The 14,623-nt window shown below is 38.8% G+C and overlaps 1 protein-coding gene across 1 annotated transcript in view; it reads right to left on the reverse strand.

The window, feature by feature from the left end:
* Positions 1-579: 579 nt before the first annotated feature.
* The window catches only part of TRAPPC11 (trafficking protein particle complex subunit 11), a 39,846-nt gene continuing 25,802 nt past the window's right edge, over positions 580-14,623 (reverse strand). The window contains exons 24-30 of the mRNA XM_082444779.1: positions 13,668-13,733; positions 13,402-13,558; positions 12,500-12,611; positions 9,033-9,124; positions 7,888-8,021; positions 6,056-6,223; positions 580-1,567 (exon numbers count right to left, since the gene is read on the reverse strand). Coding sequence (XP_082300905.1) covers positions 1,523-1,567; positions 6,056-6,223; positions 7,888-8,021; positions 9,033-9,124; positions 12,500-12,611; positions 13,402-13,558; positions 13,668-13,733 — 774 coding nt within the window. The 3' untranslated portion in view covers positions 580-1,522. The remainder of the gene's footprint in view (positions 1,568-6,055; positions 6,224-7,887; positions 8,022-9,032; positions 9,125-12,499; positions 12,612-13,401; positions 13,559-13,667; positions 13,734-14,623) is intronic.

Here is a 14,623-nt window from a genome sequence, read left to right on the forward strand (position 1 = left end):
TGTTAACACATGAGACGTTTATTACATAAGCACGGCATGAGACGGACCTTTGGATTTTTCAGACATCAGGTTACATCCCCTTAGTGAGTCATGAAATCAATTCAGCAGGTTAAACCAGGAATATTTTTAACAAAACAGAGTAGGATATAAAATATAAAGCATATAGAAAGTATTATTTCATGAAATTTTTGTTTACAGTTCCTCTTGAGTATTTAATTCTTATCATTCTCATACTGAGTCTATGAGATAGTATTATCATCGTCCACATCTTACAGGTAAGAACAGAGACAAACAAAGGGCGACATGAACAAAGTCACCGGAGCTGGGATTTGGCCCTAGACAATCCGACAAACTCCTGTGGCCTCCACCTGTAAAGCTGTGATAACAGGGAATTCACGTCCTCCCGGCCCGCCACCGCCCCAGTCTCCCTGAAGATGGGCAGCGCCGGCTCTAGAACACGGACCTATTTCCAGTCCTACACACTCCACCATACCTCTGCAACTGTGTTCTGAGTAAAAGCTGTTCCATGAAGCTGAAATCAAACAAGCGCAAAATAAATAAAAGACACATACAAGCATATCTGAAAGAGAACATATTTATTTACATTATTCTTTTCCTTTTTGAAACTCCTACACTTTTAAATAATAAAAATCTCTGGGAAATGGGGTAGTTTTAAATTAAGATATTTTAACAAAGACGATTTTCACAATATGATTTTTATTTACATGAATTTCCAAAAGTTTTAAATAGTTCTTTTCAAATTGCACAACATAACTAAAAGCTCTTATTGAGACCTTGCACCTTTCTCAAAAACTTTTAGTTTAGGGAATTATGCTTAGAATCAGAATCTCGCAGTTCAGATACTGACAGGTAAGGATCTTGTGAACATACTTAAAAATACAAATCTGCTTCATAAATGATCCACGTTTTGGCTGCAAGCTGAACCTAGTTGACGTGTTTTGATGGTAAGCAAAGATATTTTTTAGACATCTTAAATTGCTTTAAAACTTTCTGGAAGTTTTCTGCATCAGTCACGTGACTGCTTTCCGCTTCCTGTGTATGTATTCTGAGCACACACTAGACTCACGAGGATGGATTTACCTCCGGTTTAGCCAACTCTGAAAGAGACACCCAGGGATTCAGAACTTTCCTGGGGCAGACACTGGCGCGTGTTCTCCTTGTCCAGTCATATTTCAGATGCTTAACTTTCCTCGGCCACTGCATGTGCAAATCCCTTACTTTGAAAAGACGTTACTATCCATAAAATGACTTTCAACAGTAACAAAGGACTGACATCCTTTCACGTCACACTGACAGATTTCAAATATTTATTAGTGAAACTATAAGAGAGGATAGATTTTCCTAATATTTTAAGCATGAGTTCCTCTGAAGAGTTGGTATAACATCCATTAAAAACCAGCAAAGATTAACTTGTACCATGATCAAGCTACAGTTCACCATGAAAAACTTATACGGTTCTGTCCAGCGTCTCTGTAAGAACAGCCGAGGCCCGTCCTGAACATCACGCTGCAGCGATGGAGGCGTCGTCCATGAGTCGGCCCTGGGGCTGCCGAGTGGAAAACAAGACGGGTTTACAGAATGACAACAGTAGCGCTATTAATTGCAGAGATTTTGAAGTTCTTGGAACCGTTTCACGAAAACAGAAGAGACGTGTGCAAGTATCCCAACAGAATGTGTCGCTTTCCTCCTCTCCCCGCACCCTCGTTCTTCACGTGAGCCTGGGGACGGTGACCGCGCGGGCTCCACGCTGCCCACTCCCTCCGTCCCCAGTGGCAGACGCCGCCAGCCGATCACACCCGCCCGCGGAGTCCACCTCGTCACTACTTTCCTCTTAACCTGGTGTTCTAGCAGCTACCACCAATCTATCAAGGTGCCGCGTGTGAAAGGAACCTGGCCACCATTCCTGCTCGAGCGGTAAAGCTTTACCCTCTCTCTCCCTTGCTCAGCCTGTGTCCCGAGCTTTAAGCAGGCCACAAACCTGAGCTAACAGCAAGCTCTTTGGGATTCAAGGTTTCCCAATCTCCTGTCTGAGAAAAAGTGATTCACAGTGAACTCTAGGGTATTAACAACGAAGATTACAAGGATTGAAGCAGCAGATAAAAACAAAATTTCCCTTTCTCGAAGTTCACTGATTGAAACAATTCAAAACATCACATCAGAAGAAGAAACGCTAAGAGTGATTAAAAGGCGTCATGACTGTTTTTAGGTGGAAAATTTCTGACAGGTCAGCAACACCCCAGAGAGTCATCGAGTAGCTGAAAGAGTGAAATTCCTGCAAATGACTACTTCGCTGGCGCACGTTAGCAGGCCTTTGCGGGAAAAGCATGAGAGCCGGTGTTTGGGACATGAACTAGACTAGCATTACAACCTCAGCACCACAAGCCCACTGCTGTGTTTCAAGCAGCTGATTCCTGTGGGTTCCCTGGAGCAGTGAAGGGGGCGCTCCGGCTCTGATCTGTTGCTGGGCAGCTTTATGTACGTACGTACTCACGTGTGCATGTGTGAGTTAGGCATCTGAATGGGATGAACGAAAGAATAGGTTGCTGGTCTTTCATACTTCATGTAATTTTTAGGACTCATGGAGGACATTTAGCTTTAGAAACAGAATAAATGGCTCCACCAGGTCAAATCCTTACCAAACACAGCTTTACAAACAGGGACAGAAAACAATAAATTCGTGTTCTTATCATGCAATAAGAAAACAAATCTATTTTGCAAAGGAAGAAAAATATGGATCCAAGCTTGTTCTAGGGCGGCACCGTCCAACAAAACGCTCCGTGAGGATGGAGACGCTCCACGTCAGTGCTGCTAGTTGCATGCCTACCGAGCGCTTGAGATGTGGCTAGTGCAACTGGTAACTAAACTTTAAATTAAGTTTTAATTAATTTTAATCTCAATAGGCACATGTGCTCGTGGCTACCATATTGGAATAGCACAGGTCTAAAGTTTAATAAAGGTATGACGGGATGTAAAATTTTAGTCAGTGATTGTTCATGAAGTGGAAAAAGGGTAATCCTCATTTACTGCCCTTAGAGTGACAGGTAAAACAATTTTAATTATTGAGTTTTCCCAGATGATAAAGGAGCTGGCTCTGAATAATCCAGTCAATATTTTTAGCAGCAGTCAAGTTACTAGAAGATGGTTCTTAAATTTAGAGAAAAGATCATGGCAGTTAGAAAAGGGTGTGCTGATTAGGTTACAACTTATGAATGTTTATTTTTCTCGAACCTTTCCTTATGGACTTAAACACCACCTTGAAGAGGTTTACTGTGAAAAAAAATCAGAAGACGGAACTACACTTATCTGGGATTAGTTTGGTGTTCTGAGCGCTTCAGAGATTAATTGATGGGAACAAAATGCTGGTTCCTCAACATGATCAACTCTCACATCTCAAACAAGCTCTGTTTGCTCGGCTAGAATAGGATCAGGTCTGTACATCGATAAATACTTTCACGCTGATGAAAGTCATACTTCTGAGTTTAGGAAGAACAAACTTCGGAGGGTCAAACAGCTAAAAGGACATCAGAGACCACCCATCCCACCGCTGCTCCCCAACCCAGTCATGACTTTTCCCCTGCAGGGTAACCTCAGACGTGACAGTGAGGAACAGCAAGGGAAATGGCTTTAGAGTGTGACGAGGTGGAAATGTTAAGAAAGCCACTGTTGTGTGCAGGCGGGCGGTATATGGGAAATCTCTGTACCTTCCTCTCAATTTTGCTGTGAACCTGAAACTGCTCTAAAAAAAATAAAGTCTTAAAAGAACAAAAAGGCCACTGTTTAAACACAGGAGATCCAAAATTATGAGATTTAAAAAACAATAATTTAAAAGTATGGTATAAAAGGGAACCCTTTTGCACTCTTGGTGGGAATGTAAATTGATACAGCCACTATGGAGAACAGTACGGAAGTTCCTTAAAAAACTAAAAATAGAACTACCATACGACCCAGCAATCCCACTCCTGGGCATATACCCAGAGAAAACCATAATTCAAAAAGAGTCATGTACCACAATGTTCATTGCAGCTCTGTTTACAATAGCCAGGACATAGAAGCAACCTAAGTGTCCATCGACAGATGAATGGATAAAGAAGATGTGGCACATATATACAATGGAATATTACTCAGCCGTAAACAGAAACGAAATTGAGTTATTTGTAGTGAGGTGGATGGACCTAGAGTCTGTCATACAGAGTGAAGTAAGTCAGAAAGAGAAAAACAAATACCGTATGCTAACACATATATATGGAATCTAAAAAAAAAGGTTCTGAAGAACCTAGGGGCAGGACAAGAATAAAGACGCAGACGTAGAGAATGGACTTGAGGACACAGGGAGGGGGAAGGGTAAGCTGGGATGAAGTGAGAGAGTGGCATGGACATATATACACTACCAAATGTAAAATAGATAGCTAGTGGGTAGCAGCCGCATAGCACAGGGAGCTCAGCTCAGTGCTTTGTGACCACCTAGAGGGGTGGGACAGGCAGGGTGGGAGGGAGACGCAAGAGGGAGGGGATATGGGGATATATGTATATGTATAGCTGATTCACTTTGTTGTAAAGCAGAAACTAACACACCATTATAAAGCAATTATACTCCAATAAAGATGTTAAAAAAATAAAAATAAAAAAAATAAAAGTATGGTATAGAATAGAAGCTTAGAGGGTTAATAAAAATGATTTTTTTGCAGATGCAAAAAAAAAAAAAACAAAACAAAACTGTGTAAGTCTGGAAATGTAACAGGTGGGAAGATTATGACGGATACATGAACACAGGCTAACTTATAATTTACCAAATCTCAGATTATATAAACAAGGCTTCCCCAAAGCCTGACAGATACAAAAAAGGAAATTGTAACTTGTCATCCAAAAAGGGGATATAAACTTAAAATAAAAAGAGAACACACATGGGCCTTCCCTGGTGGCACTGTGGTTAAGAACCCACCTGCTAATGCAGGGGGACACGGGTTTGAGCCCTGGTCTGGGAAGATCCCACATGCGCAGAGCAACTAAGCCCATGTACCACAACTACTGAGCCTGCACTCTAGAGCCTGCGAGCCACAACTACTGAGCCCGCATGCCACAACTACTGAAGCCCACACGCCTAGAGCCCATGCTCCACAACAAGAGAAGCCACCGCCATGAGAAGCCCGCGCACTGCAATGAAGAGTAGCCCCCGCTGGCCACAACTAGAGAAAGCCAACGCACAGCGGCAAAGACCCAATGCAGCCAAAAATAAATAAATTAAAAAAAAAAAAAAAAAAAAAAAGAGTGTGATCCTCTGTCAATTATTAAAAAAAACCACCACAACAACAACAATAAAAAAGAGAACACACAGGATTCATATATGTTCATGTATCTCTGGTTACCAAGGGAAACCATAACTATCTGGAGACACAGCCTTAATTTAGGCATCAAGAGTGGCTTAACCCGAGGCAAAGTGACGACAATCCTACAGAGTCCTTTACTGCAGGAACCTGGAAATCGTACCACTGTTAAAAAATCAAAACATTAAACCAGAGTATAGTTTCTGACTGGTGATCATTTTCAGAAAATACCCAAATCCAGTAGTATTACACAGTTAGAATCAGAAAAGTTCAGGGACTGTATTCAGAAAGTTAATCCATTTTGATTAAAAAATAGTTACAAATTAACTACAATTTTAAAACATACTTTTAAAAAGTAAACAAAAAATTAAAATAAAGAAATAAAAAAAAGAAAAACAAAAATAGAAATATACTTTACTAAACGCCAAAGAAAAACCATGTTTAAGGATGCCATAAAGATAAATCTTTACCCAAGGGAATAAAAATCTTTGAAATTAGATCTAAAAAAATCTATAAAATAGAAATCTAAAAAAAAATCTATAAAATAATAACTTTATAGAAATGAATAGCAATATTTCCAAATTTATATAGTAACAGTAAAAGCCCTATCCTGTTAGTCTCAAAATACTTAGTGAAGTTTACATGAAAAAACATCTTCTTTTGTTTGTTTTCAAGACAGTGAATTTAAAAAGCAGAAAATGTTTAAGCCTCACCTTTACAAAAATACTGGTGGGTATAAAACGCCTGAGCAGTTGATTCGTGAAGTTGGGAAACCTGAGCAAGTTGATGTTGAGAGATGGCAGCTGCTGGTACCCGGCCATCAGAGGGTAGAAATTATATAACATTTCCTGTTCGGTGCCAGGGAGGATACGTAATCGAATCTAAATCACAAAAGTTATAGAGAAAGATGATCAAATATAGATATCAAATACACTTGCAACATCTACATGATGTTACCCGTAGATTACTAGCAAATGATAGGACACCTAAATCTTTCTGGTGAAATATTCACACCCTCTCCTATCCCTTCTTCCAGACAGATACCAAAATATACAGCTGAATTAATGGGGTCAGGATCATGCAGGTAACAAACATAATAAAAACATGTGCATGATTTCTCAGTTTCTACCAACATCTAAAAGGCAACCTGTAGCTGCTTAACAATGGGACCACAGGGTGGATGAGTATTTCCTGTGTCTTAGACCAGGCAGGCTTTACAGGCACAGGGCGCTACGGGAGAACGTGCAGAAAAGCACCTTTGTAAACATTATGTCAACATGAGACAAACACACTGTTTCCTGTGTTTTGTGTTAGGGACTCTACCTTTGAGGTAAGGTAAGTAACTTCAGGGGAAGAAAAGATGTTTGTACTTTAGGAAAGAACACCAACAGGTTAAGATTTTTGGTATCTTACATTATCTAATTATTTTTAAGTCAATATGTTAAAGAGATCAAAACAATCAAGAAGAGCTTACTCGTTTGCAAATGAGTACATATAGGTACGTGTTGCGTCAGAGATAATACATGTGTGTGTGTAACCACCATATTACAGCTAATATTATACTTGGTATATACTATACATTTAAATTACTGTACAGATTTACAGTGTACTTCATGCGTAATTCTACTTTCATTTAACAGCAATCGCAGCACTCAGCACGTGCCCGGCCGTGGCGTGGCTGGTGAGTCAGGGTGGGTGCTGCTAGGTGTTGTGACACGTTTGTGCTCTAATTACATCCTTGTTAATAAAAAGCACTTACTGACCACTGAGGTGGGTCCCTGTTGCCACTCTTTGTTTTGTTTTGTTTTTGTTTTTGTTTTGGCCGCACCACACAGCTTGCGGGACCTCAGTTCCCTGACCAGGGATTGAGCCCGGGCCCTGGCAGAAAGCCCCGAATCCTAACCACTAGGCCATCAGGGAGCTCCCCTCTGTTGCCACTTTGAAGAGGAGGACAGTATTCTCACTGCAACATGGTTTTGCCTGAGAGTGTATGTCCCACCCAAAAATGTGATGAACTTTTCTACCCCTGATTTGAATAGATGAATCAAAACATCTGAATCACTTATTTTTATGTATAGATACAAAATTGTGCCTACACGAAACAAAGATAAGTAAATTCTATGCAAGATCAAAATCTCTTAAAAACTGTACTGATAGTTCAGAGAGAATTAAGCTTTGATCTGTGTAGTCATGCCTCAAGGCCTCAAATTAAGAGACACACACAAACACAAACTCATTAGTAATAAAAGGGATATTTTTAAATTTTCAGGAATTCTAATGTAGTCCAAGAATTTGTGAACTCTTGTTTTATACGGAGAAAGAACCTATATGTGTGATCTCAAAGCAAAAAGGGTTGCCCATTTAACCCAGTTCTATAGCAAGTTGTAATTAACCTTCAAAAGTGACTGAAGATTCACTGCTATCAAAACAACAGGGACCACAGTCAGCCTTATCAATTCATTTGTAAACACAAAATGTACAGCTTTCCACTTCCTGGCCACACTTTGGTGTCTTCATAAACAACCCAAAGAGATATGACCTGTACCTGTTTAAGACCTGAGAACATGAAGGCATCACTGGGCTCCACAGAAATCTCCACGTCTTGAACTAAGTCAGTCTTATTCTGGAGGTGATACTTGACTGGTAACGACTCTCTGACACGCCCGAATGATGGCAGATCTGCAGAGAAAGAGGACACATAACTCTTGGTTTAAAAAAAAAAAAAAAAAAAGCTCACCATTTATGGGTTCTTTTTGTAAATAAATCTCATTCTATAGACATGGGATTATTTAAATTAATGATAGCACCACACTCTTGCTAAATAAGAAAATTCTCTGATTGGACAAAAGCCACAGGGTGATGATAAAACAGACTAAGAAGAATCAGTCTCCTTCTACAATTGATTTGACTTAGATAGGGGTCTTGGCTACCAAGAGCTGAATTATATTTTAGGAATAATTTTTTAAATCTACAAAAGATTTCCCTAAGTATCAATAATGGCTCAAGATGGAATGACAGACATTATGTGCCCCTTGATGGGAACTGTGATGTATTCTTGCCAAAAACTTTAACCTGAATCTGATCAAGCCAACAGATCTAACTACCAATTTATAGGGACAGAGAAACACTTAAAAAAACTGATACAATGCAATCAGCAAATCCAGACTGTAGGCACTGAGTTTCGTTAACAAATGAACATCAAGGAAGCGAGAGGAGGTGGAGGTGGTAGAGGAGGTGATGAGGAGGTGGCGGTGGCGTGGGGGAGAGGGAGTCTGCCTGCCTATAGGTTTCAAAAGTCTAGACATCCATGAACGGCAATGCAGAGACCTTAAAACACACTAAGGAACATTCAGAGTCAACTAGGGAAATTTCAATACTGGAATTTGATCATATTACAAAATTATTGCTAAGTTTTAAAGTTATGATAATGGTATTGCGATCATGTTTAGAAAAATAGCCAGTAATGTTAAAGATGCATACTGAAATCTTTATAGATGATATAATATCTGGGATTTGCTTCAAAATAATGAGGATAGGAGTGTGTAGAGGTATAGATAAAACAAGACTGGTCACAATCTACTTTTATAAATGGTGGGCATTTTTCATAATAGAAAGTTAAAAAAATCTTAGAAGCTAAAATAAATATTCTTATTGGATTTTTTGGATCACATAAAACGTGAGTGCCGTTACCTGCGTTCACATGGAGAGGGATGTTTTCTACAATCACGTGTGGCAGAGTGATGACAGTCCTGATGGCAGGGATGTTGTCCGTGGCTGAAGTCCTACAGCAGAAAAGGGTACCTTTTAAATCCACATTTCACGGGAGAAGTTAATAAATCAAAACCAGGGAACACGTATATTCACCAACTAATTACGAAGGAAATATAAATTATCCCTTTTCTAAAAGTTTATTAATGGAAGGAGTTTTGTGAAGAGCTTTTACAATCCCATTTTTGTTTTGAGGATTTCCGATTAACAAATGTTATAACTCAAGGCTGCTGTTTGGTCCCAGTGATGAAGTAAGGAGTTGCGTCAGAATGTAAGTCAACTGCACCACGAGCACACCATTTAACATAGTGTTTTGGTAGCAAAATGTTCTCAATGTCGGCAGCAGTGCGGTGCTTTACATTATGCCACAAACACCTTCTCACACCAAGGACCATCTCCAGATGAGCACCAGGCCACTGGACATGCCCTGCTGAAACTGCACTGTGGGCGCACAGGAGAAACTGAAGACTAAAAATATTTTACTATCAGTAGACACAGTGGCATTCCAACATTACTGAGATAAAGTGAGTTACATTATGAGACTGTCAGATATTTTTCCCTGTAGTACAGTCAGGGTGGGAACTACAGGGGCAGCTGGCATCTATCTGACTGCCGAGGACAATCGTGGGAAGAGCATGTATGTAGCGGTGGAACAGCTGACACTATTACAATAGTGCAAACCACTGACAGGCAAAAACACCCAACCTCTCACCATTAAGAAATACATGTCTTTATAGTAACACAGCAGAGTAATTAAGCAGCGCCTTCAAAATGCTGTTTTAATTCCTATAAACATGTGAATTAAACTAAACATCAATATGGTAAATTCAAGAGGTGGGGGAGGGAAAGAAAGACAAGTTAGTTTTTTTTAAATAAAATTACCTATTTTTCCTTTCTCATTTTTAGTATCTTAATTACTGTTTCAAGACTTACAAAATAATTGAGCCATGCCAAGAAAGTAACACATGAAATATCATGCATCTACCTCCTGGCCTAAGAGAACATAAGAACATAGCTGAATCTTCCCGTGTACCCCTTCCCACTTGCATCCCCCCAACCTCCACTCTAGAAGTAACTACTCGCCTGAATCTGGCTTCTATCATTCCTATGTATTTCTTTATGCTTTTCCAAATTATATGTAGAGCCCTAAGAAACAAATGTTTTACATGTTTTCTAATACTATATATATGCAATTTGTTCATATTCTGCAGTTGCTTTGTTTCATTTAGTATTAATAGGCTGATAGGTGTAGCTCTGGTTCCCTCATTTTCACTGGTATATAATACTCCATTGTACGAATGTGCCACAATTTATCCAATTTCCTGTTGGCGGACATTTATTTTCTAACTTTTTACTATCATAAATAGTGCTGCTATGAGCATTCCCAGACATGTCCCCTTCGTGTATGTTTGAATCTTTTCTAGGACTGCAGGGTACAGCCATCAGCTTTACCTGGTACTGCCAAATATATTTCCAGAGCAATTGTTCTAATTTATACTCCTCCTCTTGACAAACTCTGCACTGTTTAACCTTTTTATTTTTCCAAAGTAGTGGGAGTACAGTTGAATCTCAGATAACTTATAAGGCTGACCTTCTCTCCCCCTACATTTACTGGCCATCCAGCTTCTTCTGTTCACTGTACTACCTACTCAAGTATTTTTCTCAACTCTCAGTTAAGAGACTTGTGTTTTTCTTATGATCTGAATTCGAATCCTTTGTCAGCTTTAGATGTTGCAAGTAGCTTCCCCCAGTTTGTATTCTGTCTTTTCACTTTCTTCATGGTGTTTTCTAATGAACTGAGAAACAATTTTAAGAAATCAAATGTATCCATTTTAGTGGCTTGTACTTTTAGGGTCTTATTTAAAGAAATTCTTTCCTATGCCAAAGTCATAAAATGATTCTCTTATTTTTCTACTAAAAGTAATAAAGTTTTGCTTTTTACAATTAAACTTTAATAAACCTGGAATTTTTATATACAGTGGTACAGCAGATATCCCATTTTTTCCCAAGTCAATACCAAACTGTTTACCACCAATTATAAAGCAGTTCCTCCTTCCCCTACTGATCTATAATGCTACCTCTGTGAAATGTAATTTCCATGTGTGGATCTGTTAAACTATTTCTAGACTCTCTATTCTGTTCCATTGGTTTATTTACATCTCCCCGAGCCAGTACCATAGTGATGACTACTTACAATAAGTCTTAGAATCTGGAAGAGCAAGTACCCTTGCCTAGTTGTACTTCTTCTGGAATATTTTGACTATTACTGCCTTTTTGCCTTTCCATACAAATTTTAGAATCAAGAGTGTCAAGTTCCACAAAAACAAAAACAAAACAAAACAAGCTGTTGAGATCCTGAAGGACACTGCATTGAATCTATAGAACAATTTACAATATTAAATCTTATCCAAACCCTATCAGAGATTATTTTGTATCTCTCCCATTTATTTAGGTCTTCCTTTAATAATTTAAATTTTTATAATTTTCTCCATAAAGGTAATGCACATCTTCTACTAGATGTATTCCTATGTATCTTACCATTTTGTTGTTATGTAAATGACACCTATTTAAAAAATATTTTCCCTAGAGGTTTATTACTGATATACAGAAATCCAACTGATTTTTGTATGTTGATGTTATATCCAGCAACCTTGCTGAGACTCTTTATAATTCCAATAATTTGTTGATCCCCTTGGGTTTTCTATGTGAACAATCCTATTGACTGTAAATAAGGGCAGTTTCTCCTAATGTTTTTAGTGGTTGGTTCTATCATCAGAATTAATTTGGCTAAAATTGCATCTGTAATAGGTCACAAATTGTAACAAACAAAAACCAAAGTTTATCCTTTTAAACCTTTGTGTTTTTGACAAAAGGTCAATGACAGTATGTGACTTCTAGTTTGTTCTCCAGGCTGACAGAAGCTCTCAACTATAAATGACAATGACAAGGACTTCCCTGGTGGCGCAGTGGTTAAGAATCCACCTGCCAATGCAGGGGACACGGGTTCGAGCCCTGATCCAGGAAGGTCCCACATGCTGCGGAGCAACTAAGCCCGTGCACCACAACTACTGAGCCTGTGCTCTAGAGCCTGCGGGTCACAACTACTGACCCCACGTGCCGCAACTACTGAAGCCAGCGTGCCTAGAGCCCGTGCTCTGCAACAAGAGAAGCCACCGCAATGAGAAACCCGTGCGTCACAACGAAGAGTAGCCCCTGCTCACTGCAACTAGAGAAAGCCCATGTGCAGCAACGAAGACCCAACACAGCCAAAACTAAATATAAAAAAATAAATTTATTAAAAATAAATAAATAAATAAATAAATGACACATAATAAAGGTATTAGAATAACACAAATAATGAAGAAAAGGTAGGGCTGATACAATTTTACCTCTTCCAGGAGATAATATAATGCCCAGTTGCTACTCCACCTTCAACATTTCCAACAGATGGGCAACGAAGGCAAAAGCATTCACTGGCGCTCTCTGTGGTCTGTAAGACAACTATAAGAAAGAGACTTCATAATCCTCATGTAGTGATTTCATCTATAAAAAGAGAGCTTTATATCCAAGTAATATAACAAAAAAGAATACCTTATCAATTATACATTATTTATAGAGACTTGCAAACTAAGGCTCAGAGATGTTAAATGACTTTTTCAAGGAGACAGATAAACAGGGCAAATAAAATGACTCACTTATATTTGGTCTTAAGAATACATCATGATTTTTTCCCCTCACAATATTTGCCCTTATAATCTAGTTCAGCACAATTTTGCTTGGGTTAACATTCAAACTAATTTTTATTCCCTCTAACAGCTTGAGAAATATACAAAAGCCCAAAGTACCCTGAACCAGAAAGGTAATATCACCTCTATAAACTGTTTTTAGTTGGATAATTTAGAAAACTTATCGTCTGCTTTTCTGTATTTTCCAAAGTTTCTTTGGTAAACATCTTTTCCCATTTAAAATTATAAACAACAGTAAACATCAATTAAAAATTATAAAAAACAATCTATAAAAAATCCAAATATGAAAAAACACTATCTTCAAGTACATTTTTCAGTCACTTTCTTATAGTATCAAGAATCTGATTTTTTTTAAAATAAGGTATACTCAAGCATCAAATTGTAAATGATGCTAATTCTAACTTAATTCTAAATATACCTGCTTCTTGTGAGTATAATTCTCAAATTCCCTTCCTTAGCAAAAAGCTAACTCTTACCCCACCAGCCTACACACGCACACACACTACTGTCTTCTGCTGGTCAAGGGGGATGATGCACGCTCTCACCGCCGTCCACCTGGGACTCCAGCTGGTCCACGGGCGTCATGGAAGGAGCAAGCTGCAGCTCACTGGAGACGATGGTGAGGGCCCAGGGGGAGGCACTCAACAGGTCCGTCATCAGCAGGAAGGGGATGTCGGCATAAACCCTTTCCAGGTGCTCAAACTGTCATGGATGGAGACAAAGGTCTGTCAGGAAGGAAGTTAATCCATTTTCTTTTTTCTGTTAATTTCTACAACCTAAATGATTTCCAGTATGCTTCACAGGAACGTACCTTTGTAGAAACAAATTTAACTGCAACGTCAAATGGAAAGACGGTTTCTATTGTTACAGTTTCATCCTGCAAGGAAATGTAAAGGGCACGATCAATGGCTTTTCTAAATCTTAACAACAAATGAAGTTTTAAAAACAGCAGGCATACAAAACACAATCGATTACTGATCAATAAATAATTCCAATTTAAAAATTAAGAAGCTAGGGTATTTCCCTTAGGTAGTATTTGCAAGAATCTATGTAGAGAGCAGACTAATAGTTCTAATTATCTATGGTTTTGTAACAGTTCACACTGCAAAGTGCTTTCTCATACATTATTTATCTCAGGATCTAGCAACAGTGGGCAGGGCAGGCATTGTCACCATTTTACAGAAGAAGAACCAGAAGTTAAGGAAGATGAAGTGATTGGCCTTAAGCCACAAAGCTAGTGGTGCAAAGCCTAGAATCTGGGTCTTCTTTTTGCCTAAGTCCTTTACCTCACCTTGACTCAAGACAACTAAAACAATGATAATGATAATAATAATAATAATAATAATAATAATGATGATGTAATATGACATAGCATTATAATCACTGCACACATATTATGAAATGCTCATAGTAACTCAAGGAGACAGACACCAGTATCACTGCCATTTTAAGATGAAGCGGTCACACAGCTAGCAGGTGACAAAGGCAGAAACTGAACCAAATCTGACCCCGGAGCCTGGACTCTCAACCACCCTGCTCCATCTCCTCTGCGCAGGGCTGTACAAAAACAGTGGGCTTATACAGCAGAAACTAACACACCATTGTAAGCAATTATACTCCAATAAAGATGTTAAAAAAAAAACAACAAAAAACAAACAGTGGGCTTACTACATCTTTTATAAAAACAACCCACACTGTTGGTGAGAAACCTTTAAAAAAGACCGTGTTGGGTTAAAACTCAGGCTGTAAGGCCAAATAGATCTGGAT

This window comes from Balaenoptera physalus (genome assembly GCF_965194825.1).
Source record: "Balaenoptera physalus genome assembly, chromosome: 21".
NCBI lineage: Eukaryota > Metazoa > Chordata > Mammalia > Artiodactyla > Balaenopteridae > Balaenoptera > Balaenoptera physalus.